The sequence below is a fragment of the Vitis vinifera genome, chromosome 17 (assembly GCF_030704535.1).
Source record: "Vitis vinifera cultivar Pinot Noir 40024 chromosome 17, ASM3070453v1".
In the NCBI taxonomy this organism is placed as follows: domain Eukaryota; kingdom Viridiplantae; phylum Streptophyta; class Magnoliopsida; order Vitales; family Vitaceae; genus Vitis; species Vitis vinifera.
The window spans coordinates 11,057,327-11,084,247 of NC_081821.1; the positions used below are offsets into that span (position 1 = coordinate 11,057,327).

Consider the following 26,921-nt stretch of genomic DNA (forward strand, 5'->3'; position numbering starts at 1 on the left):
GTTTTAACGTCCCTATTGATTGCCCCCTTTCATAATTTAAACCAAGAAATCATAATCAGGTATAGTCTGTCTCATAAAAGCATTTGTATAACGGTTATGAAGAGCTTACACACCATCGGACTTCTAGTTTATATCTCGAGTCCAAGTTGAAATGATGAAATCCAAATTATCCTAGTGTATTCCACTTTCGATCCCTTATAATTGAAAAATCAACAAAACAATACAAATATTCCTAACTAGAATTTTGTCCCTAGGTTTGACCCAAGATGGTGCCAAGCAGAGCAACAAGATGACACGCCTTCTGAACACGAAAACTTGGTTCGATGGATTAGCAAGATAATGGAACCAGCGCATTTATAGGATGCATCCCTAGGACTTTCAACAAATCTTATATGAAGTTGCATGTAACCCGGCAAATCAACAGGGCAAAGCACTGCAATGCTTCCGATTAGCCCAGGAAAAATAAAGTTCCAGATGATTATATCAAGATACTTGCAGCAGAAGGTGAAACAACATAAAAGATGTTCATATTGAAGTATTTAGTCTGTGAATGTAGGAAACAAGATGGAGCCTCCTATAAATTATGTAGTTTCAGCTGTAAGAGGTCAATTGGAAGTCCAAGCCCTTGAGGCCTAGTTCAAGTGGTAAGGGGATGGGGAGGGCTTGTGGGATGTTCCAGGTTCAAATCCCAGTGAGGACAAAAATTTACATATAAAAAAAATTGTAAGACCACAAATGAAAAGCTAATGGAGTAGCATCCAGAATAGCAAACCTCTAATGGCTTCTGTGCCTTCCATGAAATCTGGAGACCCTCCAAAGCTGTGCCTCGCCAAATGTTCTCATTGAACTACAGTCTTTTCAGTGGTACTCGGAAGAAGAGGAGAATCACTTATTAAATTGATCAAAAACAAATGCAGATAATGAATTTGTTCATCGTAGATATTGAGACAAAATCCAACACGCATGCAAGGGGGAGAGAAAAACTTGCTTCCTGCAGTGAGATTCAAGCCTAGTTAGAGGCTCCAATAATTTTTGCTTGCATCAGTAACATTTTGCCCAGACAAGAATATGTCCCTAGGCTAGAAGGACTGGAGTCCGAGAATGAGATTCAACACTACTTTAGAGGCTAAACTCAAATTTGTTTGCATCACTTATACCGTGCCTAGAACTATCATATGCCTGTTGACTAGTGGGATTATACTCTGGGATTGAGATTCGTGGCTAGTTAAAGGCTAAACATGTCTGCTTGCATCTCTTAACATTGTGCCCCAAACTAATTCTTGTGTCTCCTTGAGAAAAACACATGGGAGAGAGAGAGAGAGAGAGAGAGAGAACGAGAGAGAGAGAGGGGGCGTGAAGGCGCGTGCGACGGCGATGATAATGAGATCGGCGAGGCGAGCTGACGGCGAAGCTTCACGGTGGAATCCAAGATCTTCGAGCTCGCACTGGATGGGAGGAAAGGCAGAAGTCAGATTCGAATCGTGGAAAAGAAGCGGGGGGTCTCGACATGGATTCGTCTAGGGCTGGAGAGCTTAGGGCTTTTCAAGAAAGGGCTACTCCACTGTATAAGAGATGAAAACGAAGGGAGATGGGAAACGGAGTGGAGAGATAGAGGTAAGCGTTTTACCTTGGTGCGGGGATCCAATAGAGCGGGTGGTTTTCTAAGGCTGGGGGCTGCGGATCAGGAACGGAAAACATTCTACATCTTCTTACCGAGAGGTCGGAGAGATAAGAGAGGATGGTTGGCTATGGCGGAAATGATCCGTCAAATGGAAGAGCTGGTGGGCCGGTGGTAAACCTTCTACGGAAAAATCCTATGCGGAGGCAGTTTTAGGCTCAAATCGCAAAGTCACAAGTGTTATCAAGCTGAAGGTTTCGAGGGAAGAGATGGATGGGAATTTACAGAAACTGCAACAATGCCTTGTCGCGAGTTGGAAGCCGAGCACTAAGGAAGATGAAGATTTGGAAAGGCTGGGGAATCTTTGGGCGTATTCCTGGGGTTTAAAAGGCAGACTAGGGTTGGCTACATTGGAACGAGGCAGGGCTCTGTTGGAGTTTGAGGATAAAAGAGAGGCTTACCGTGTGGCTTCATCGGGGAGCAGAGAATTGGGAGGAGTGTCTTTAGGGTTGGATTTTTGGAAGCCACAGACGGGCTGTTGGGCAGAGGAGGAGAGGGCACAGGATGCTTGGGTTAGAATTTTTGGCTTGCCAGTCTCGTTATGGAGCCCGGCGATTCTGAAGAAAATAGGAGAGGAATGTGGGGGGTTTGTTGAAATTGATGAGAGGACAAGGTTAATGGAGGAGATCCAATGGGCTAGAATACGGGTTAAAATAATAGGCGAAACTAGACCGAGCATGCTGGAAATTGAGGTAGAGGAGGAGTTTTACTCTCTGGTGCTGTGGTGGGAGATTAGGCCGGTGGTGAGACGCCTCCTCTCCGCGGTGGAGATCAGAAGGAGAACCGAGGATAGGGGTGACGCGTTGTCACGCGCGGAGAAGCGCGTGGGAAGTGTTTTGTTAGACACGGGAATCGAGGGTCAGTTTCTGCCAGTTGATGGGAGGCTGTTGCAGGAAAATGGGTCGGGCTTAGAGTCCAGGAGCCAGACCCATGGATCGAGGTCTCGGGAGTGGGTCTGCGTGGATGGATTCTTGAATGGGCCGCCTTCACATGGATCATCTTTGGGCCTGACAGAACAGGAGAAGGGGGGTGGGCTGGCTAAGAGAGTTGGTTCTTTGGGCCGAAAATTAAAGGATAAGTTAAAGATGGCTGTTGTGCCAGAGGCAGGCCCATCGTCTACTTGTTGGGCTTCTGGAATGGGCTGCCTCTCCTCTGCTGTGATGGACGGAATGGAAAGGGAGGGCCCTAAGGATGTCCAGGAGAAGGCTGGTTTATTGGGCTGCTCACTTTCCAGAAAAAGACCCTTTCCAGAGGACGTTTTGACGTGCTGGGTGCCAGAGGAGAGCAGGAGGGAACAGAGGGTTGATGGTCTCTCCACGACTGACTGTGCGCTCCAAGAAGAAGCTAAGAGGTACGCCCTGCATTCCTATACTAAAGGAAATCAGGCTATGGGGACGTCTCTTCTTCTCTCTTCTAATTTTGATCAGGCTCCGGAGGGGGAGTCTTTCGATCGTTCAGGGGAATTAGAGGAGGAATTAGGGGGGGACAAATCAACTTGGCTAACAGTCTATGAGGGGAGTGTTGGTGCCTCAGGGATTCAAGCCTCGGAAAATGTGAAAGGGGAATTATGGGAGGAGTGTAGCTTGGCGAAATTTAGCCAAGTCCTGGGATTTTCTACGGAGGAGATAGAAAAGGAGATAGTGAACTTCCTGACTAAAATTAGGAAGAGAAGGGAAAAGATTCACAGTAAAGAATTATTGGAGAAGACCAAGTTTGAAAGGGAACTGAAGAGGCTGGAATGTTCTGTCAATTATGAGGGGGGGAATAAGCAGAAAGCTCTCTCACAGGGCAAAGGGAACCAATTGATAGTTGTCCAATGAAGCTGAAGATTATAAGTTGGAATGTGAGGGGAGCTAATGATAGCTCTAAGAGGAAAATTATTAAGAACTATATAAGGAGCCAGAGGGTGGATCTAATGTGTATTCAGGAGACCAAGATTCAGGAGATGTCGGAGGGTATAGTGAGAAGCCTGGGCACTGGGAGATTTTTAGATTGGAGAGCTCTAAATGCGGAAGGGGCTGCGGGTGGCATTCTGATATGTTGGGATAAGAGGGTTTTGGATATCTTGGAGTGGGAGGAGGGTCATTTTACTTTGTCTTGTAGATTCAAGATTATGGAAAATGGGGCTACTTGGGTTTTCACGGGAGTGTATGGGCCCTTTACTAAAATGGAAAGGGAGGATATGTGGGAGGAATTGGGGGCGTTAAGAGGGCTTTGGGACGATCCCTGGTGTCTTGGTGGGGACTTCAACATTACCCTGTCCCAACAAGAAAGGAGTAGTCATAGAAGAATCACCTCAGCCATGAGGAGATTTGCAGAGACTGTGGACGAGTTAGAGTTGGTGGATATGCCTCTTCAGGGGGGAGAATTCACCTGGAATGGGGGGCTCAACAATCAGGTATGGGCGAGACTAGACAGATTTTTAGTTTCCTCTACCTGGCTAGAGATGTTTAATGGTGCCACTCAGATCAGATTGTCTAGGCCAATCTCAGATCACTTCCCAATCGTCTTAGAGGGGGGCGGAATTAGAAGAGGTCCAACACCGTTTAGATTCGAAAATATGTGGCTGAAGGTTGAGAGGTTTCAAGATGTTGTGAGAGCATGGTGGCAGGGGATTGATGTCAGGGGCAGCGCTAGCTACAGATTGGCTACTAAAATGAAGGAAATTAAGAAAAGGTTGAAAGTGTGGAATAAAGAGGTTTTTGGGAGGTTGGAAACCAATAAAGCCACAGCCCTAGAACAAGTTGTCTTTTGGGATCGGGTGGAAAGTGAAAGAATTTTGACTGTGGAGGAGGCTGAGTTAAAAAAGGCAGCAAAGGAATCCTTTAAGAAATGGGTCCTGTTGGAGGAAGCCCATTGGAGACAGCATTCTAGAGAGATTTGGCTAAGGGAGGGAGATAGAAATACGGGGTTTTTTCATAGAATGGCGAGTGCGCATCGAAGAAACAACGCTATGGGCAGTATTAAGGTTAATGGGGAGTGGCTGGTAGAGGAACAGGAGGTGAAAGAAGGCATTGTGAACTCGTTTCAGCAGTTGCTTACTGAAGACATGGCTTGGCAGGCAGATATTGGTAATATTCAGGTGGGGTGTATCAGCCAGCAAGATGCAGAGTGTATAGAAGTCCCATTTGTAGAAAATGAGATTCACTCGGCGTTGATGGAGATGAATGGGGACAAAGCCCCTGGCCCGGATGGTTTTTCTGTTGCATTTTGGCAAAACGCATGGGCCTTTGCCAAAGAGGAGATCATGGAGATGTTTAAGGAATTTCACGAGCATAGTACCTTTGTTAGGAGCCTCAATAATACTTTTCTGGTGTTGATTCCTAAGAAAAGTGGGGCGGAGGATTTGGGAGACTTTAGACCCATCAGTCTGTTGGGGGGCCTATATAAACTTTTGGCTAAAGTCTTAGCTAACAGGCTCAAAAGGGTGATTGGTAAGGTGGTTTCTAGTGCGCAAAATGCCTTTGTAATGGGGAGACAAATTCTGGACGCGTCTCTAATTGCTAATGAGGTGATAGATTCGTGGCAGAAAAGAAAAGAAAAGGGCCTTATCTGCAAATTGGACATAGAAAAAGCCTATGATAGCATTAATTGGAACTTTTTAATGAAGGTCCTCCAAAAAATGGGCTTTGGGAACAAGTGGGTGGGATGGATGTGGAGCTGTGTATCTTCTGCTAAATTCTCTGTTCTTGTTAATGGAGTGCCAGCTGGGTTTTTCCCTAGCTCTAGAGGGCTTCGTCAAGGAGATCCTCTATCCCCTTACCTTTTTGTTATGGGAATGGAGATTTTGGACGTCCTCATCAGGAGAGCAGTGGAGGGGGGGTATCTTTCAGGATGCAACATTCGGGATGGTAGTAGTACCTCATTGCATATTTCCCACTTGTTTTTTGCTGATGACACGATTGTGTTTTGTGAGGCAAACAAAGATCAAGTCTCTCATCTTAGCTGGATTCTCTTTTGGTTTGAAGCAGCCTCGGGTCTTCGTATGAATCTAGCCAAAAGCGAAATAATCCCAGTTGGAGAAGTGGAGGAGATTCAGGAGTTGGCTGCTGAGTTAGGGTGTAGGGTGGGGTCCTTGCCCTCCCATTATTTGGGTCTCCCTCTAGGGGTACCAAATAGGGCTTCTTCTATGTGGGATGGAGTGGAAGAGAGGATCAGGAGGAGACTTGCGCTTTGGAAAAGACAGTACATCTCCAAAGGGGGGCGGATCACTCTCATAAAAAGTGCCCTGGCCAGTATGCCAATCTACCAAATGTCTATCTTCCGTATGCCTAAGTCCGTTGCTAGAAGAGTGGAGAAAATCCAAAGAGATTTCCTTTGGGGGGGTGGAAATTTGGGAGGTAAAATTCATCTAGTAAAATGGGATGTGGTCTGTACAGAAAAACGCAATGGAGGGCTAGGATTAAGGAGAATAGCCACTCTGAATAGAGCCTTGTTGGGCAAGTGGATTTGGAGGTTTGCTTGTGAAAGGGATAACCTTTGGAAACAAGTGATCTCTACCAAATACGGGCAAGAGGATTATGGGTGGAGGGCTAAGAAGGTTAGTGGGGCGGCTGGAGTTGGGGTCTGGAAGGAGATTATGAAAGAATCTGATTGGTGCTGGGAAAATTTGTCTTTTCTGGTTGGGAAGGGCTCCAAAATCAAATTTTGGAAAGACAGATGGTGCACTGATACTCCTTTGTCCCAATGTTTCAACCATCTCTTTGTCCTTGCCGTGCATAGAGATGCCTCGATTGAGGAGATGTGGGACCATCATTCGGGTCAAGGAGATTAGAATCTGATTTTTGAGAGGGATTTCAATGATTGGGAGCTGGATATGGTTGGTGATTTGCTCCGTACTTTGAGGGGCCATAGGCCTTCCCTGGAGGATGACTCAATCAAATGGAGGCAAGGAAGGAAGGGTTCTTTCAGGGTCAAAGAAGCCTACAGTTTGTTGGATAAATCTAATGCCTCCTTGTTTCCCGCAAGGGGAATATGGGTGGATAGGGTTCCAACGAAAGTCAGTTTTTTTGCTTGGGAGGCTACTTGGGGGAAGGTGCTCACTCTGGATAAGCTTCAGATAAGAGGGGTGCAACTTCCAAACTGTTGTTTTTTGTGTGGTTGTGCAGAAGAGAATGTAAATCATATTCTTTTACATTGTATAGTGGCTAGAGCCCTTTGGGATATTATTTTTGGGTTGTTAGATATTAAGTGGGTTTTCCCAGAAACGGTTAAGGAGGCTTTAACCTCCTGGAGGGGCTCTTTTGTTGGGAAGAAAAGGAAACAGATATGGAAATCCATTCCGTTGTGTATTTTTTGGACGGTTTGGAAGGAGAGAAATAGGTTAGCCTTTAGGGGGGGTGTGGTGAATGTTCAGAGGTTAAAGAATTCTTTTGTTTGTAATTTATGGAATTGGGCCAAAGTGTATTTAGGTGAGGAGGCTTTCTCCCTTATAGGCTTTTTGGAGTGGATAGCTTCCACTTGAGGGGAGGTAGTTCTTTCTGGTCCTTTTCTTTTTTGAGGCTGTATCCATCTTGTATACTCCCTGTATGCTTTGTGGCGTCTAGCCTTTTTTAATGCAATCTTGTTTACTTATCAAAAAAAAAAAAAACATTGTGCCCCAAACTAGCATATGCCCGTTGGCCAATAGGGTTATTTTTATTTATTTATTTATTTTGATAAGTAAGAACAGATAATATATACATAAAAAAGGAAACGTCAAAACAACATCCCAAAGTATACACCAGCTGCCTAGAGGCTCGCCCAAGTGGGAGAGGGAGAGAAACAAAAAACATCACCTCCTCTCACTTAGAACCTAGCCAACCAATAAAGCTAAAAAGAGAAACAGGTCCACATCTACAGACACCCTAAACTAAGACCACAAATTACAAATAAAAGAATTTTTCATCATTTGGACCAAAAACTCTGCATTATCAAACACAAGCATGTTCCTTTCCTTCCACAACGTCCAAAAGATACATAATGGGACTGCTTTCCCAGACTTTTTGTTGGCTTTACCCAAAAAGGACCCATGCCATCCAAAGAGTGTCTCCTTAACCGAAGAGAAGAGAATCCAAGACACTCCAAAGAGAGAAAAAAGCAGCGAAATAGGATTATAAATTGAATCTGATCCCAGAACTCAGTGAGTTGTCTATATTCTAACATTCAAAAATTACAATAATCATCAAATTGAATATACACCATTCCAGAATACATTGGCTAGTTCAATATGCCAATTCAATCGGATGAGAATTCAATCAGAAAACTGATTCTTTCTTCCTCTCTGTCTCTCACTCAGTCACTCACTATGACAATTCCTGCATAATGATGATATGACAATGAAGTACATGTACTTCTGCCACTCCTGCTTTCAGAAAATTTCATTCTTTCCTACTCTGATGCTCTCACTCAATGCTCCAGTGATTTTCACAATGAGGATACAAAGAACTCAATTCCCTGTATACAGGAAAAAAGAGTCAAAATTACATAACACAGTAGAAGCACATTCCACTTAATTCATCGCTTCTGCTTCAATGTGAAACATCCTCTTCAATCTCCTCCTCATGGTTATGAGTACAAGACAATGAAAAGTTGGCATATCTTGCCCATTGATTTCACTGTGCCTTAAATTCTACACCTAGTTACTACATTTCATATGCTCTATTATCCAACTCATACTAAAAACCTTCAGATTATAATGTATTTCTTTATGGTCAAAAGACTCATACATTGCATAGACCATACCAGTGTTCTGTTGACAAAATCACCGTTATCAACAAACAACACATGTCATTAGAATTGGGACATAAACATCCAAGTTGCCTATACCCATTGCAAAAATAACGAGGCAGTATCTGCTTTGGTATAAAAGCCCATTGTGATAAGAGACTTACTGGTCTCTCCTTGGATGCTCTGCCCTACATACGCTTAGAGTCACCGGTCTCCCCTCAAATGCTCCACCTTGTGTATGCTTGATCAATCAAACATTTAGTTGATAGTGCTTTACATTCTAGAATCACCACCATTACCTCTCTAGGGCTGTATAGATAAATGGTTAATCTAACATATTTTAAGCTCCTAATCAATTATGCTATCTATTACAAGTACATGTCCACGAATAAAAATAAAAACCGTAAAAGAAAAAAGGCAAAATTTGCTTCACAACTTTGTCACCCATATCTATGTGGCTCAATAATCCAGATACATTTTCCAGATTACAAAGTTATTCAGATAATAGAAAAAGTTATAGACCAAAACTGATATAATTTATCTAATCAAGTGGGCAGTATTTCTCCTAGTGCCATCCTCATATAAAGCAAAAACTGATAACAAATCCATCAGCTATTTTTTATATAACTCCAGTATAACAAAAATATTAGATTCAAACCATTTACATAACTTAAAGATGAGATAATAGGACTTCATATAATTTGGTCAAGCTGGTTGAGAAGTACTTACTGCCTTGTTCTCAATAAGTTTCCAGCTACAACACAACCTTGGTTATTTGCAACCTCTTCTTCAGCTGTAAAAGAAAAATATCTGTTGAAAAAGAAAACAAAAAAGCGAAGTACAAGGGAACAGATATGCACATTGTGGATGCAGAAAGCAAAGGACTGGCAAGAACTCAGAACTTTCTTCAACATTACAATTGGGATAACCCATTGCATTATGTGCAACCAATAGTACATTTCAAAACATACATAAAAGATGGTCTATCAACAGAATTGCTTGGATGGTCTATTGATATTGTGAACAACCTTTTTTTTTTTTTTTTTTTTGGATCAGTAAATGGATATTGTGAACAACCATAGCTCATATAATTGACCCATGGTTTTCTACTGTCCACAATCCACCTATCTGTTCCGTGGATTTACAATCCTGAACATGCTCATCTCAACTCACTTCTATGGAGGATATGGTCTGTGGGTATGAACTCCAGCTTGATAAAGATTAAGGTTATGTATAGCTCTGGCAAACAACTCTTTATAATCTTGAGGCACTCCAGAACGAATTGCCAAGTCAAGAACACTCAAGGCCTGAGCTTGTTCAAGCGCTTTGCTGTTGCCAACATGCAATGCAAGATAAGATAGTAATATAAGTCCATAAATGTTAGCCCGTTCACTGGTCCTCAACAATCTCAAAAGGGGGGGAACCCCATCAAACTCGATAATTGCCTTTGCATGCTCAACACGATTGAAATTTTCTGGATGAACAAATTTGCCCAGGGCGATAGTAGCTTCTATAGCTACCTCATTATCACTATTGCTAAGCTGTGCCACCAAGGGGCCAATTATTCGGGTTTCCCTTGCAGGAAAAGTTCGTGCCAAGGACCCAATTGATTTTATAGCAGGAATTTTCATTGTTGAGCTGCTCTCTTCTTGAATCACTCTTAAAAGTTGATCCAGGACTGCTTTGGCAGCAGGAGAACTAGTCTTGAAAGCCGCCCGTCGAAGGTCAGCATCTTGCTCTGCCACCATAGCTATCTCCATTACAGCCATCAAGCAATTATACTGCAACTCCCCTTTCTCCTTCTCAATGATCTTTGCCAAACAAATCAACCCCTTAGTCTCAGTGATCTTCCTACTATTTAACACACTATCTTTGGACAGTTTCCACAGAGCCTCTGCACAACTAACCTTGAGCTTCAATTTCAACTCAGGCGTCTCAACCTCCCTGTCCTTTCTATTATGCCCACCCCTACTACTACCTTCTGAAGAGGAATGAACAGACAAAGACGAATGCCCACCAGAAGAAGTGAATGAAGATACAGAATTCAAGCTAGGGTTGTAACTGTTATGGCCCGCAGACTTTCCCGCTAACTCCTTATTAAATTGAACAAGAGATGAAATACTAGGCTTACTCGGTTTGAGCTTAGGATCATCCAGAACCAAAACCGTATCCACAGACAGCAGCGACACCAATGGCCTTGTCACGTTCTCTCTCGCGAAGGCCTCACGCACAGCAGAGTCCATTTCCGCCATTCTCGCCACCAAATTAGCCACACTAACCTGAACCCTCATCACCGATTCCCCAAGAACCTGAACAATAATTGGAACTCCGGCCGCGTCCGCTATCGATCGTACTCTTTCTTCCTCGTTGCCGATGTGGAAAAGAGCATTAGCTGCGGCAATTTGGGCGTCGGCGGAAGCGCCTTCTTTCAGGAGCTTGAGCAACGGCATGATCCCACCTTCGTCCACCACAATCTTCTTGGTGCGGTCGTTCTTGTGAGCCAAAAGAACTAGGGCGTTTGCGGCTTCAACGCGGTCCCGAAGTTGACCCATTTGAATGGTAGCTATATAGGACCAGACCCAGGCGAGAGTGGGGTCGTTGTTGGCTATGGGAGGGAGAGTGAGGTTGATGTCATCCGGGTCGACGATGGTCACAAGCCACTTCAAGTCGCCGATCGAAGACTCCAGAAGCGCCAATACCTTCCGGAAATCAGCAGCGGTGGTTATCGAGAACACCTGGCGGAGAACGCCGCTGTGCTTGCACTTCCGCACCAGCGTCAGCGCTCTGTCCAGGTTCTTCGTCACGTCGGCGGCGATACGGCGCACTGGCCGCTCGTACAGCCACTGCGTGGAGGTGGCGAGGCGCGCCGCAGACCGCAGCATCTTGGACAGCCTCTCCACTTGACGCGCAATCTCGGAGCACTCCGCTTTGGACGACTCCGCCTCCTCCGCCGATTTGATGACTCGGTCGGCGAGTTGAATCGTAACAGTCAGTTCATCTTGAATCGTCTTCTCTTCGACTTCACCCATAATTGCTGCAACTTTCCCAACACCCAAATAGCCCAGAAATCACTCACAATGAACTTTCTTTTCCTAATTGGCTCAAATTCCCAAAACCCAAACAGCAGCCCAGAAACCAGTTACAGTGAAACTTTTTAACGGCAATGCCCACTTGAAGGCTCTTAGTGATGGATCACTGGGACCGCTTTTTGCAGGTGAGGACTACTTTTCTTGGATAAAAAAAAAAGAAAAAGATAGAAAAGAAAAAAAAGAAAAAGGACAAAAGAAAGTGTTGTGGACATAATTTAGATTACCAGAAATGCGGGGGCAATGGAGGAAGTCTGACGGCCTATCAAAGAAGGAACGGTGGAGATGGGTGATTGGGAGGGAAGGAATGGGGCCAGGCGGGGAAGCGTGTGTGGATTGCGGAGTAGGAAAAGACTAAAAGTCAAGGGTGCCGAAGCCGAACCATGCGTGAGGTTTGGGAAGTGATCCAGAAAGGAGAGTGCTGTTGAGGGATAAATGGATGCTTTTAGTATTGGGTTTCCTTTTCCTTTTCCTTTTGCTTTTGCTTTCCAAAGATGTATATTGTAATATCATTATGTGAAGCAGAAAAGGCTTGTTGCAGTGTAGGCACTGGCCCACCGGCTACTGCAAGCACCATGACTGGTGGAAAGTTTGCTGTGGAAGATATTTCACTTCTTCACATCCGCTGCTTTCTAAATCTAACCCTTTAAACTTGAAAAGGAATTGTTTTTTAACATTATTTTATTTTAGTTTTAATTATATTTAATTTTTATATAAAAATTAGTTTTAACTCATTTTAATTGTTATCTTTCTTTTTATTTTATATATATATAAATGCATAAATGCTTAATTAATCTTTATTTTTAATATTTTTGAAGAAGCTTTTAACAATAATATTGACACTAGAAAAAAAAAAATAATAAGGGAAAGGCGAAAACGACAAAATGAAAGTTGATCCTTATAACCGAAGGAATTACCTTTTGCCATCCTTTTACCCAAACACCATGGCGTTTCCACTTTCCACCTCAACACGATTGTCCCATTATGGATGCAGTGCACAAATTTTTAGGTGTCAAATTTAGGGTTTTGATTTATATTTTCTGTTTTCGTATCCTTCACTGTTATAGATCAAAGTTAATGATGAGATGAAGCCCTGTCGAATCCCTGAAACCCAAATGCAGTGTCCTACTACCATGCAACATGTGTCAGGAAACAAACTAACATCATTAGGATCAAACCAGCATTATCTGACGATTCACTACTTGAAATGGGTGCTAAAATGTTATTTTTGATCAACTAAACCCACAATCCATGAAGTTGGGATGACCAGACCACCAAATCCAGGTACTCGGCTTATTGGGAAAACATGAAACTAAGAAAAGGGTACGAGAGGGAAAGCTCCATTCAAGATTCTTGCATGCTAACAAACAATAAAGAAGAACCAAAGTGTGGGGCACTCAGATCTTTGAGAGCAATCCGGTCTGAATTGGCTTCGCTACCCCATTGTCCTTCACATCATTGTCCTTCCCATCCAATTCACAAGCGTTCGGGGGGACGTCCACCGCAGGTGAGCAGTTGAAGAACCCATGTGGCTGCACCCACAACCATCAAAAACACTGGGTCAATACATTATTTCAAGCACGGAAGCATATTCTACCAGACAAACTGAGCCTCTGGAGTCACTACATGCAAAATATGTAAGTCACAAAATGAGACAAACAAGTTATGCAATATCTATCTTGAATTCCAGGATCTGTCCATCCATATTAGGATTGGATGGTATATACTCAGCAACTTAAAATCTGCAGGGTCACAATGATGGATTTACGAATATAAAGCATAGAGGAGTAGAATCATCTGGTCTATCAGCAATATAATTTAAAACAAAATGAGGTAGTATCGCTTTAAAATAATTCATGATCTTAAATCGTATTACTAAATATTTTAATCAGTCGCAGGTGCTCGTAAAACTCATATCCAAGGTCATCAATCAAGCACGGGTTGAATTTAGTGTATTACACTCTCAAGATAAAAAGAAGGGACCATCAGAACTCATCATAATTCCGTTGAAGGGAAAGAAAACATATTCAACCACATGCAACCCAACAGCATGAGAGTCTTAAGTACTGTTCTGGCAAAGATTGCAAATAAATTAACTACGCTAATACCTGAAGCATAAAACCGATGCGTTCCACTGGCATAACAGGCCAGTCTTCCAAGCGAGGCACATGTACAAGTCCAAAAACATACCTGAAATTCAACACAATAGCCATTAATGGAAAAGTAATCCAGTTAAGCTCTCAGTAAATGGTAAATTGCACTAAGGCAAATCAAGAATGGGCAAGAGAATCTTAAATCTTGGAGAACCTAACTTTTAAATAATAACTTGAAATTTGCTAATGACAAATATCTTAAATGCAGAAGGATATGAAACTTCAATTGAATTGTGAACAAATTCAAGAAAGCAAAAGATATTAGTCAAGTAGAAAATGTCACTTTTTTAGGAAGAAATAAAATTTCTGGGTATGAGAAATCCAGCATCATGATAGATTGAATATGATGATAGTTTTAACCAACCAGAGAACTATATCAGTTTCCTCCAGAGGACGATTCTGCTTAACCCATGTAGCCAATCCCTCACCAACACGTGGATTCTGATTAGGAAACTCCCCACCAGGAAACATCTCATCTCGCGCATATGGGGTAACCCAAAGATTATGCTTCAAGAAAGCAGCTCTTCTCAAAAACTTGGCCTCAGAACCAGCTAATGGCAAGCAGTTTGAACCAGGTACTAACTTGTAGCCTGTTAGCTGTCCAGTCCTGTTGACAGTTCTTGTGTTCCTAACCTGGAATATGAAATGGTATCCAGAGTCAGTAAAACAGTCCAAAAGATGACTTAATATGAGCCTAATTAAGACCCAGTTTAGCACAATTTTAATGCTCATTCTAACTGTTAATAGTGTTTTAAAGCTTATTTTTCTGTACATTACACTTTAAAGGAGTTTTTTTCTCCCTTCGATTTGATCAGAAACAAACAATTCATTTGATACAAAATGAATATAACAGTATAAGAAGATGAGCTGTCCTTTCAGAAGGAAAATAACTTCCAATCAAATGTAGGCAAAGAAAGAAAAACACAAGAAATCTAAAGAATATACTAAAGGTGCAGGTGCTAAAAGATCCTGCAGAGGACATTAAGAATAGAGCCCCCTACTTAGCTGAAGAAGTCGTTCAAAATTTAATTCTTTTTCATATTAAATACTAACATCTTTACATGTGCTTTTTTTTTGGGAGAAGTACTTCACAAGAAGCAATGGTAATGCCAGAGGGTCTGTTTGGCAGTGATTATAGGAAGCGTTTTTAACCCTTCTAACATTTAAAAGATAAAATTTTTCAAGCATTAAAAATGCTAGAAATGTTTTCTGTAATCACTACCAAACGCACTCTTAATACCTTGAACTATTAACTTTAGATACAAATCAGGTATGTTTAAGAACATATTTCATTTCTTTTTTACCGATACAGGAAAAAATAAAGATAAGCTTCAACTGATAGTTCAAATAAAATCTTAATAATCCTAGTTTAAAATTAATTTTTTTGCTTATTAGACTGTTATCAATTGTTACTCTAGCACTTCTTTTGTTTGAATTTTGTGCTCTCCGTGTGTGCTCATATGGGGTAATTGAAAAAATGTCAATGTATAATAACAGTCTAATGAACTAAACTGCATTTGGGACATTGTTTTGGAAAAGCACCTCTCCAATATGATATGCAAAGATCCATCAAGGATCCAAGTTGAGCAAAACTAAGGTCAGTCCAAGCTCAAACTAAACCACAAACCCCTATAATCAAACTTAGCTCAAGCCAAACTGAGTGTGAAAACCCTCCAATCCAAGCTTAGCACCTGATGCATATAAAGAAACAGGTTGCAGTTGGACAGATTTCTTACTACACTAGCACACAAAGGGTTGACTTAGCCCATTAATGCAATAGAAAAGGGGAGAGGAAAGGAAATGAGATCCATCTTAAAAGTTATACAGCCATGCAGGAATGCCTTACAATCCAATGGGAGGCAGACAGTGGAGCACAATCACACATTGCAAGCATTTACAAGCCCACTCACAAAACATGTGATACAAACAAAACAAAATATAGATCCATTTTATAAATTATAGAAGCAGGGCAAGGATGACTTACAATCCAATGGCGGGCAGACAATGGATCACAATCACGCATAGCTTGCATTTCAGATCTGAGCAGTTTTTCTTCAGCATAAAATGCATTATTGTGCACATTATCCTTCCCAGGGTTTTCAACTTTCATGTTCACTTCAACAACCTAGAAAAACGAATACATTACTCAAGATTTCATCAAGGTGTAGAAAGTTGTATTCATGATCCATGTAATGCAGCAAAGCTGACACCCCTTATAAACATAGAACCATCCACTGCATAAATAGATGGACCACTAAATTTTATTAGTATAGACTTTTTATGTTGCGTAGGTCTGCTTTTACCATATGGCCCAAAGTTTAACATGGCTGTCGTTGCATCTAGTATTTCCAGGTAATTTTAAGACAAATGCTAGACAAATGCTGATAAAAGTGTATGCTAATAATAATCACTTGTTTTCATCAGACTAGAGTTGGCAGGGGTTTGTCACCATCAATAGAAATTTACAATACTTGGGGACATGTTCACTAGAAAGCCACTTAGAGATTTATATAGCTAAGGAGTTTCTATCAAAAGTCGAGGAGATCATCAATGATTCATTCTACCGGTCTTTAATCAATTCCCCAATGTCTTTCAGATATGATTGATTAGAAGATTGCTGCATTAGATTATATAGAAACCTTTTTAGAATAAGATAGCAGTTAACAATATATACACATTTTTTTTTTGATAGGCAAACAGATGATATATTAAGCAGCAAGTAGCAAAAAGAGAGCCCATGTTATATACACAAGGTGTCAGATATGCTCACTCATAGTTGGTCCTGTCTCCTTCCTACACTGGCAAGGAGCTAACAAAACCTGAAGATGTTCATTAGCATGTCAGAAGTTGGATCTCTAAAGGTAGGGTAGTCAAGTCTTGCTCTTTTGGAAGAGTTTTCTTCATGTATCCTATGGTTTATATGGAGGGAGTGTGTAGGAATCCATATGGTAATCATTCAGATGTTCTAGTGCTGCATTGTCTCTAGTTTTCTCAGTTCTTTACATCTCAAACTTCTGTATATGTGAAAAAGATCATTCGGCCCAAACTTGAAGCTTTCTTGGAACTATTTTCAGTACAATTGTGTGTCTTTTCTGAAACCCATAAATTTTCAACTCAATAGAACTCCATGGTAGACTTTGTTGATTGGTTGATCTCTAAGCAAGGGGAAGGAGTTGTTTTTTGTTTTTCTCCTTTTTTTGTTTGCCCTTTGGTGTCTTTATATAGGCCATGTATATTTTAGTGCACTATTTACTAGGCACTATTAATATATTTTCTTTTTGCCTATAATTTAATATCTTTAAGCCCAAACCAAAAAATAACTGTCACCTTGCACTTAAAAATGAATTTAAGTACCCATGCTATATATATCTTGGACTTTGACCCCACATGAGTATAAGAGCCCTAAAATTTGTGTGTGAAATAATCAACATCAGTAAGGTCATAAAACTCCATCAAATTCATCTGACGTGTTGACTAGCCAGAACATTCTGTAAACTTTGTTTTGCTCCAAAATATTGCATTAAAGAAACTGTCATGCCTACACCACCTTATGTCTTGAATGCTCAAAATTTGCTTTAGTTGAAACTTAGTTCCCAAACCTATGGTAAAGAATAATTGCAGAATAATGAGAAGACAAAATTTTAAAATAAGAGATCATAGCACAAAACACCTGGTTAAATGCTTCTCCAGGTTTACAATCAACAGCCATGTCCATACGAGCAATAAAGAAGTGTTGATGAACTGGTGCATATAGCCCTGGAGCAATGGTTGTGCCATATTTTCGAGATTCTCCTGGTTGCAGCGCTCCTAAGCTGAGAATACCTGTAAGTTTAACTTCCGCCTCAATTCTCCCATCCTGTAACAAGAAGGAATTACGTACTGTCTCAAGTCCTCAGAAGCATACATAATTCAACCAAGAAAGTTGCAGCAACAAAACTGACAAGAGTAGCGTAAACAGCCCATAGAATGGGAGCAACAAGGAGACTAATCATTCAAAAGAAAACCAGGATTACACTAGAATGAAGAACATAGAAAAATTATACAGTTTGATGATGAGCATATGTACCAGAAATACTCTACAAGCAATTCCTAATCTTACAAATTAAGTATTCAAAAACATGTTGTAGATAGACACAAATTTCTACAGTTTAAAAAGTTAAAACTGATAAGAGGTACATAATTAAGTTCAATCTAAAAATTAACTGGCTAGAGCACTAAATCTGGGTTATCAAGCAAGAAAAGCAACAAAGAACACCAAATTTTCTGGGCAATTAATACAAACAATGTAAATTTCCACTTGCCTGATAAAAGTGCCAGAAGAATCCATACTCATAATTAGCCACAGTACATATGAAAGAAGCTGTTAGCCTCCTAGACCTACGAACTTCTGCTAAGCCTGTCCTCCAGTCTTGATGCTTCCAAAGGATACCATGATCCTCTTCATGCAAACAAACACAATTTTCAATCGTTTCAACACCTCCAGTGAAGTTTGTAAAGTGGGCATCAAAGTATTTGATAAACCCTAGACAATCACATCCCTGTGGTCATAATTTCATTTTAAAGCAGAAGATCTTTTAGATTCAAACAATAGTAAAGTTCCACAAGGTAAAATAAAATTTAAGGACAATTACATGAAGAAATAGTTTTATAGACCTTTTTAAGAGAGTTTGCATTTTTTCCCAGGCCATCTTCACCAGCATCAAATGCATTCTTCCTGTAATGGGGTTCGTTCGGGTCTCCATAAGGTACAACCATCTCCACAAAACTCAACCTATGAGCTACAGGTCTTCGACCCCGACTACCATCAACATATGCAACAGAATGGATAACCAAACCCTCTCTGGGAGTGAAACCAATACGGAAATTCCACTGCCAACCAAAAAGATAAAACATTGATAGTGTTTAGTATGCATCTCTGACTTTAATTACATTTATTAACAAGCCAGCTCAAGAAACCAAAAGTACCTTCTGCCATTCTACATAGTGCCCATGTACACGAAAGCTTGGACCTTCTGGCTGAACAATCTGTAGCGGCTTCACATCACTTCGATCAACACCTCCTCTTGTCTCACCAGGAGTATAGTTCCTCAACGGATCAGCTGGAGGCAATGGAACAAGTTTACGGTCTTCAAACTCAATTACAACCATATTTTGCATATCAACAACTACATAGATGCCTTCAACTGGGCGTGCGTAACCATTTTCCATAGGGCAATCACTCTCTGTTCTACAGAATATGAGTGGTTTGGCAAGTCTACGGCTAGGAGCATCAGCTTCACCATGGTAACCAACACACCTAGTAAATGTATGTGGGGCCAACTTATGATTAAAACATTGCCTAAATTTGAAATTCATCTACAATAAGTATCTGTAGAAAGAATTGGAACGTAGATTTAACCAACCAGGCATCAACCATCACAAGGTCCATATCCTCCACACCCCTCTTCTTCATTGCCTCTCGAAACAGAGGACAGTCTTTGACAACAGCTTCACATTCAGCATATTCCACAGCATCCTACAATTGGAAGACAGTAAATTTGAACAATGACAACTCATGAAAATATAAGTGATACATCAAAGTAACAGTGTAAAAAAATACCAGCTGCCTAAGATGGGAAAGATATCTGTAACACAGCCATTTGGGTTGGGAAAACATAACCCATATATAAATGGTTTGGTTCTGGATTTAAGAATGGGACATGCATCACATTTGAAGAAGAAAAAAGGCAATCATAAAGCTCTTATTTCCTAGGTACAGTGGGAATTTGTGATAAAGAAATCTCAAATCCTTTTCAATTGGAACTGTTAATGGAATTGATATTTAGTAACTTTGACCCTCTATTTGTAGCAAAGCTCTAGGCAACCGTCAATATGTGGATATAGTACATAAAATAAATTGCCATTTTTAACTAAAATTAGTAATGGTTTCATAATATTTGAGAGGAAAAGGTTGAAGGATACACTATAGGGTTCTGATAACCATTCAAAAATGGATAGGGTATAATATGGATACACATATCAGCTCACATATATACATAAAATTGACTAAAGAAGAATGGAAAACTTTCTTGGTGCTAGAAGAACTCTACATAAAAATAAATAAATAAATAAATAAATAAATGTCAAAAAAAACCAAGACGTGCTATCCAAGTTCTTATGAGCAAAGGTATTATTATTATTATGAGGACCTGTTGAATCAGAATATGCACAGAGGTGCACACACCTAGCAATCAGTGGCATTGTTTCCTCTCATGTCTTGATCCTTGAGAATGACACAAAAGTTACATGGCTGAGGCTATAAAGAAATTGATTCCTTAATCAGAATGATAAATTCATGTTTTTTTGACAGGCAAAGATAAGGTAAAAAATGTTAACATTCATGTAAAAATCAATCAAAAAGTTCTTCCAAGAACCACCATTTCAACAGAAATATAATGCCATCTAAAAAAGTAAAGTTTTTGCATTTTTTTTTGGATAGATGATACTTTGGTAGATAGCTCAGTCAATCAATCATTTCAGATCTTATTCATAAATTCAGACTCACTTCCCAAGCATTTAACCATATAGAAAACACAAAAAGAAAATGAAGCACTTGGGAACCAAGAAGACAAATGCCAAATCAAAGAGTATACCATTGGAGGCTGAATATCAGGGACAACTTGTGTTGTAATGGCTTTTCCCCTATGATGACCACCTCGAGTTGCTGCATGTACTTCTGAGAGCTCCACAATCCAAATGCTCGTCTCATTTGATTTTTTATTGTAGACAATAAGTCTAGCCTTCCTAGGAGGGAGCTTGCTAGGAATTACAGGTCCACCTTTGGTCCTGGGAAGCAATGATGGTTGGAAAGGGGGGAAGAAATATGCATCTGCTAATGCAACAACATGTTTATCAGGTTCATACAGAACCACTTCAACAAATCGCATGCCATCTCTGACCTGAAATGGAAAAAGGATTAGATCACTACCGCATAAGCAAGTGCATTCGCATACGGTTACAGAAGTGTCAAACAAACATAATTTCCAATCAACAAATCTAATTACAGACCTCAGGAGTGGCTCCAGCAGCTCTGACAGTTGCCACAGCCACTGAGATTTCAGTTGCAGATAATGGGTCCAACGGATGGCAGGTTTGAGCCCTTGTCATGATCTGGATCCCTGCAAAAAGCATAGCAACAAAACCAATTCATCAACAATGCAAAAGAGCACAAACTATTCAATATCTGCAACAGTGCAGAAAGGGAAAGGCCAGTCAACCTTCAATCTGAAAGTTTCTGGAAGAAACACAAGAAATGTTTTGATCCTCACTAAACAATAGAATTTATTCATATTAATCAGCCAAACATCCAGAAACAACAGGTAAGAAAAAAATTAATCAAAATGAACTCGGGATCAAAAGGAGGAGAAAAGCTCAGGATATCATCAAAATGAACCAAAAAAAAAAAGAAAAGAAAAATCCTTCCGCTAGGCAATATTATATATTTCTTTGCTTGCCAACAAATAATAATAATAATAATTAAAAAAAAAAAGTTCAAAATGGACCAACGCCACAAAGCAGAGAAACGAGAAAAAAAAATCATTTATATCAATGAAATCCAACGTAATATCATGATTATAATTTTGCTCTGATACTTCAGAGATATGCCGATCATACATTGTATAAGCAAAGCATATATTTAACTACATTTCCATGATCAATAAAGCATCAAAAATCAAACAGACAAAATCAAATTTAGATGATTAACTAAAAATTCATGAAAGCTTTGTCAATTCTGCGTCATCCTTCTAGTAATTTTTCTCCTTCCGGTGTTTTTCTGGAATTCCACATCAATACCTCACGTGTACATCATCTATAAAATCTATCGAAATAATTAAAATATATTTAGTTGATCGAGAAACAGCATCTGCATTTCAAGAGGCGATTAACGATGAAAAATCTCACAAACAGAATTAAAACCAAAAAAAAAATTGGCTCCATTTTGTTGCTGGCAAAATGCAAGGAAAAAAGTAGACATGAAAAGTAGGGAAAAAAAAAAAACAAAAATCCTCAGTTGAGTTCCTTCCAGTGCTTCCCTAGCGATGCTGATCAAATCATCTCCACGATCCACATACAAAACGAAAACCATGAAGAGAAATAAAAGAAGAGCTAGAAAAGATAGAAAAGCGGAAAACACCTTTGACGGAGGCATTTGCAGAAGCTCCAGCAATCGGTTCAACCGGCCGAATCAACGACGCAAGGGCAGCCTTCTTCCCGTCCCCGACCACACCAACGCCGCTCCAATCCTGCTCCACATCGGCAACAGCGGCGGCGGCGGCAGCAGCGACTGATGGCGCCGCAGCGGCAGCCGCCACGGCCTCCCGTCGAATGGAACGGGAATCATCTCCAATGCAGCAAGACGTCGCTTTTTTCGAAGCTGTGGCCATTGCAATGGGTTCGCAAACACTCCAAATCCACCGTAGTACCAATAGCTCTCACTACAACCCACTGACATACAGCAAATCTCTCTTCACACACACACGCACCACCACCTCCACCACGAGTCTCACTCACACCTTTCCTCTCCACAAATCCACCCTCCCTAGGGTTGCTTCATCCAACACAGAATTGAGAATCCTCCCCCCTTCAATCCACTAGTATTTATAGAACCTAAAAGGCATGGGTTAAGACTCCCCCTCCCCCTGTGCGTAAGTCCGACAGCACCGTACCACGTGCACTGCTACAACTTGGGGGCGTTTTTTCAATAAAATAAAATAAATTTCGATTTTCCTTTTTTTTTCTTTTTTCTTTTTTTCCTCTTTTTTTTTTTCCTGGTTTTAACTTTGCATGAAGGATAAGCCCCAGAAGCAGCTTATAAGAGGGACCAATGAGATAAGTAAGGAGGTGATAGGAGCATCTACTTGTGCCTCATGGACCCATACACTATTAAGGTCCCCAAAAGTACTTTTCCATCTTACCATGATAAGTACTAATTTCTTTCATCTTTCTTTTTTATAAGGACTTGGCTTTTTGTATATCTCATCAGACACCCCCCACCCTCCACCCTCTTTCTTTCCTTTAATTTTTTTTTTTCATACATCTTTTTATTATTACTTTTTTTTTTTAATTAAAGAGATAAGATGCGTACATGTCTTAGATCCGTCTCTATTACTTATTTTATAAATGAGATTAGACTAATAATAAAAGAAGAAGGGAAGGAAGGTTAGGTGGGATATCTTTCGATACCAAATTTATACCCGTTGATTATATGTAAATAAGTTGATATAAAATAATAAAATCGGAATTTCATATTTAGCATTACTATAAATATTGAAGTAATATTATTGGTATTTTTTCTAAGTCAAGTTTTATGTTTAAATATTTTACCTAAAAGGAAACAACTTTTAGTTTGTATTTCCATTTTTTTTTAATCACACAAATTCAAACTAAAAAAATAAATAAATGTGGGGAAGAATAGGAAAAGGACAGCATCATGGCTGAAAAAGAAGGATAGACATGGACATTGTTGGAGTGAAGCACATTTGGACAACCCCATCCGCATAAGAAGTGGAAGCCCATCTGGCAACATTTGTCCATGTATGCATTCCTTCAAGACCCCTAAAAAGATCCTATTTTTGATTCATTACAACCATATAAATCTTAATTTCTATTTTAAATATAGATATTGACGCCAAACCTCAACTAAATCTAGTAATTGTTGATTAAATCTACCTAATCTAGCTAATCTTAATTAGAAATATTAAAATTTTTGTAATTTGAAATCTTTAGGTTATATTTGGTTCCAAAAATAAAAGAAAATAGAGAAAAATATAAAATAAAAGAAAAAGTGAAGAAAAAAAGTTAATATATCGTTTCAAAACGTTTTGTGAAACTCATTTCACTTTTTTTTTCCATCTATTATATAAAAGATTAAGGCTTTATTTGATTCTCGAAAAATACAAAGAAAAGAAAAAAAAAAGAAAGGAAATAAAAAATAAAAGAAAATAAAAAAATAGATTTAAAATTAATAAATGATTTCATACCTTATTTCACTTTTTTTTTTCTTGTATATAAAGATTAAAGTTATGTTTGATTCCTAGAAAGTACTAAGGAAAAAAATATGATAAAAAAAATAGTTTTCTTATGTTTGGTTCTACAATGAAAAATACGAAAATATATATATAATTAAAATTAATTAAAAATTTATGCAAATTGAAATTATTTAATCTTAATATAATGGAAGAAAAATAAATTAAACAAGTTTAAAGAAATATATAAAAATAATTTATTATTTTTAATCTATTTTTATTTTCACTTTTCTTTCCTTTACATTTTCTCTCAAGTTTTCTGTAACCAAATATAAATTAAGTCATTCAAAAATATATAAATTTATAACTAATTTTAATTATATTTGATTTTTTTTTTATTAAAACCAAATATGAGAAAATAATTTTCCTTAACATTTTTTTTTACTTTCCTTATTACTTTCCCCATAACCAAATATAGCATAAATAATTTTAAAGTACATAAAATTTTAATTATATTTTATTTTCTTTCATATTTTTTTATAATAAAACCAAAAAAATGAGAAAATTATTTTCCTTACATTTTTTTCATTTCTTTATTACGTTTCGGAACCCAACATAGTCTTAATTTCTTAATTTGAAATTTGGAATAATTTGTTTTTACTTAAATTATATTACATGTGTTAAATACTTTTGTAACTTAGTTATAAAATATTACTATTTGTTTATTTGGTTGAATTTGAAATTCTTAATTAGGAATATGAGAATTTTCAAAATTTGAAAATATTTGATTTATTGTTTTAAATTATTTGGAAATAATATGTTGGGTTTTTAAAATGACATGACATGTCATATTCATGAGTATGACACATAACAAATTGAGGTCATCTATAAATAGAAGGTATTTTTTATTGGTACGCATATTTAAAAGTGTGTCGTTTTGTGACTATTTTGACATAAATTTAGAAGTCAAAGGGAAAAAAACTTCTTCATTAAACATAATTTCCCCTTTACGAGTGTGCTATTTATATATATATATATATATATATATATATATATATATATGTGTGTGTAAAGTTTTTATTTTATTCTTATTCATTGATATTATTTATAATGACTTGCCTCCAACTATATAGATATTATCTATTTTGAACTCAAAGGCAGCCTCGAGACTTTAAAACATGTGTACATGGTTAAGAAGAATTCATATTTATATGGAACCAAAAACTCTTTCTCATATCCGATGTAAGATATCACAAATCCCCCACATACAAACACGATGTTCTCGTTATGTCTCATGGGATTACGAGACCAAACAAACCCTCATACTAGGATCGAAGATCGACTTTGATATAGTTTGTAATACCCAACTATGTAGATATTGTGCATTTTGGGTTAAGAAAATATTATTGTGCTTTTACATTGTTTTATTATATACTTGCATATATTTATCTTTTATATTCACATAGTTTAAATTTGCAAAAAGAGACCATTAACCTATTCACCATAAATAAAACGAATTTAAAGTAACAAATAAAAATAATTTATTAACTTTTAATCTTTTTTTTTTCTTCACTTTTTCTTTTCTTTTATTTTTTTCTTTGTATTTTTTTCTTTACATTTTCCCTCATTTTTTTCAAGAACCAAACATAGCTTTAAATAATAAATAATTTTAAAATATATAAATTTCTAACTAATTTTAATTATATTTTATTTTCCATCATATTTTTCATAACAAAACAAACATGAGAAAACCATATTTCTTAAAAAAAAAATTTCTTAATACTTGTCGGAACTGTACTTATAATTTAAATATAAGTTAATTAAAAATATATTATCATTACCACTATCTTTATATATATATGGTGGGATGGTGGACAACTGTGCTTAGGATGATGAGATGAATCCTGGATAGTGGTCCTCACTGTATGTGTATATTATAAGATTGTATTATCTATCATTATTATCATTATTATTATTAATTTAAGAGAGAGTTGATGACACCTGTTATTATTACATTTAAATTATTAATGTAGTCAAAAGATAAAATCATAATTTTTTTGAATAAAATAAAATATGAAAATTCATTAATATTAATTTCTTATTTTTCACATTATTAATTATAGATATTAATAATTTTTGGTGTATTAAAAATTAATTATAGATTTTAGAGAAAGAAGGAAAATTTGAAATTATATTTGATTTCCGAAAAATGCTAAAAAAAAAAAAAGAAGTGTTTAAGGAAAATAATTTTCTTATATTTGGTTTTATTACAAAAAATATAAAAGAAAATCAAATATAAATAAAATGAATTATTTTTAAATTATTTAATCGAGAGAAATAAGTAAAATGAGTTTTAAAAAAATATATAAAAATAATTTATTAAATTTAAATCTATTAATTTATTATGAAAAATTACCCTGTTCGGTTTTATTATGAAAAATATGAAAAAAAATATTTATTTTTTATATAAAAGAATTAAAATAATTGAAATTGGTTTACAGGAATATACAAAAATAATTTATTAATTTTAAATTTAAATTTATTTTTTATTATTTTCTTCAATTTATATTTCCTCATTTTTTTTTCTAAATTTTCAGTAACCAAAATATGGTCTTAAGCATAATCCCATAGAATTAATTTCCTTTACATTCAAGAATGGCATGAAATGAAATGGACAGTTACCATGTCCCAATACAAAGAATATACTCATAGGTATTGAGATAAGGAAGAAGTAGAGATAAAAACAAAAATAAAAATAATAATAAATAAATAAATAAATTGGAAGTTGAGTGTAGTGTGGAGGGAGAATAATTTAAAAGTTAGTTTATGTGATTGGGTTATAATTGTTGACCCTGCTATCAATGTCAGCATGGATGAAGATGGAGACTGGAGAGAGGTGGAACCTAATAGACATCCACTTCACTTTGAGAATGATGCTTAACTTTAATTAAAGCTGCTTCACCTTCCCACCAACCCTCTCATAATGCATTTAAAATATTTACTTATTAACTATATATTATATTCTTTTTCATTTCTTTTGCTGTTTTCCACTATGGTTTTTCATCTCCCATTCTATATCATCTTCCCTTTATTATAAAGTTTTTTTCTTACTAATATCACTTAAAAAATATAATGACTATCCATTTAGTTAGTAACGAAATCAAATTATAATAATCTTCTGAGAACACTAGAAGACAAGCTCAAAGTGCAGTCCCTTTCAATATTTATTTTACTTATAAAAAAAAGGAAAAAAAAAAAATCCCAAAGTGGGGTGGCCAATTCCACTAACAAA

At 37.8% G+C, this 26,921-nt stretch overlaps 2 protein-coding genes across 2 annotated transcripts; both read right to left on the reverse strand.

Moving 5' to 3' along the window:
• Window positions 1–9,271: 9,271 nt before the first annotated feature.
• LOC100262114 (ARM REPEAT PROTEIN INTERACTING WITH ABF2) lies at window positions 9,272–12,324 on the reverse strand. Its single transcript, XM_010664803.3, has one exon. The coding sequence runs from the start codon at window positions 11,413–11,415 to the stop codon at window positions 9,562–9,564; it is 1,854 nt and encodes a 617-aa protein (XP_010663105.1). The 5' UTR covers window positions 11,416–12,324; the 3' UTR covers window positions 9,272–9,561.
• Window positions 12,325–12,638: 314 nt separating this feature from the next.
• Window positions 12,639–22,466, reverse strand: LOC100267280 (amine oxidase [copper-containing] zeta, peroxisomal). The gene is made up of 12 exons (XM_002277925.4): window positions 21,799–22,466; window positions 20,673–20,782; window positions 20,258–20,563; window positions 19,028–19,140; window positions 18,591–18,921; window positions 18,279–18,494; window positions 17,927–18,163; window positions 17,296–17,481; window positions 15,610–15,750; window positions 13,990–14,258; window positions 13,581–13,662; window positions 12,639–13,004 (listed from the first exon to the last, which is right to left on the reverse strand). Exons 1-12 carry the CDS (start codon window positions 22,046–22,048, stop codon window positions 12,870–12,872), a joined length of 2,376 nt encoding a protein of 791 aa, XP_002277961.1. The 5' UTR covers window positions 22,049–22,466; the 3' UTR covers window positions 12,639–12,869.
• Window positions 22,467–26,921: the final 4,455 nt, after the last annotated feature.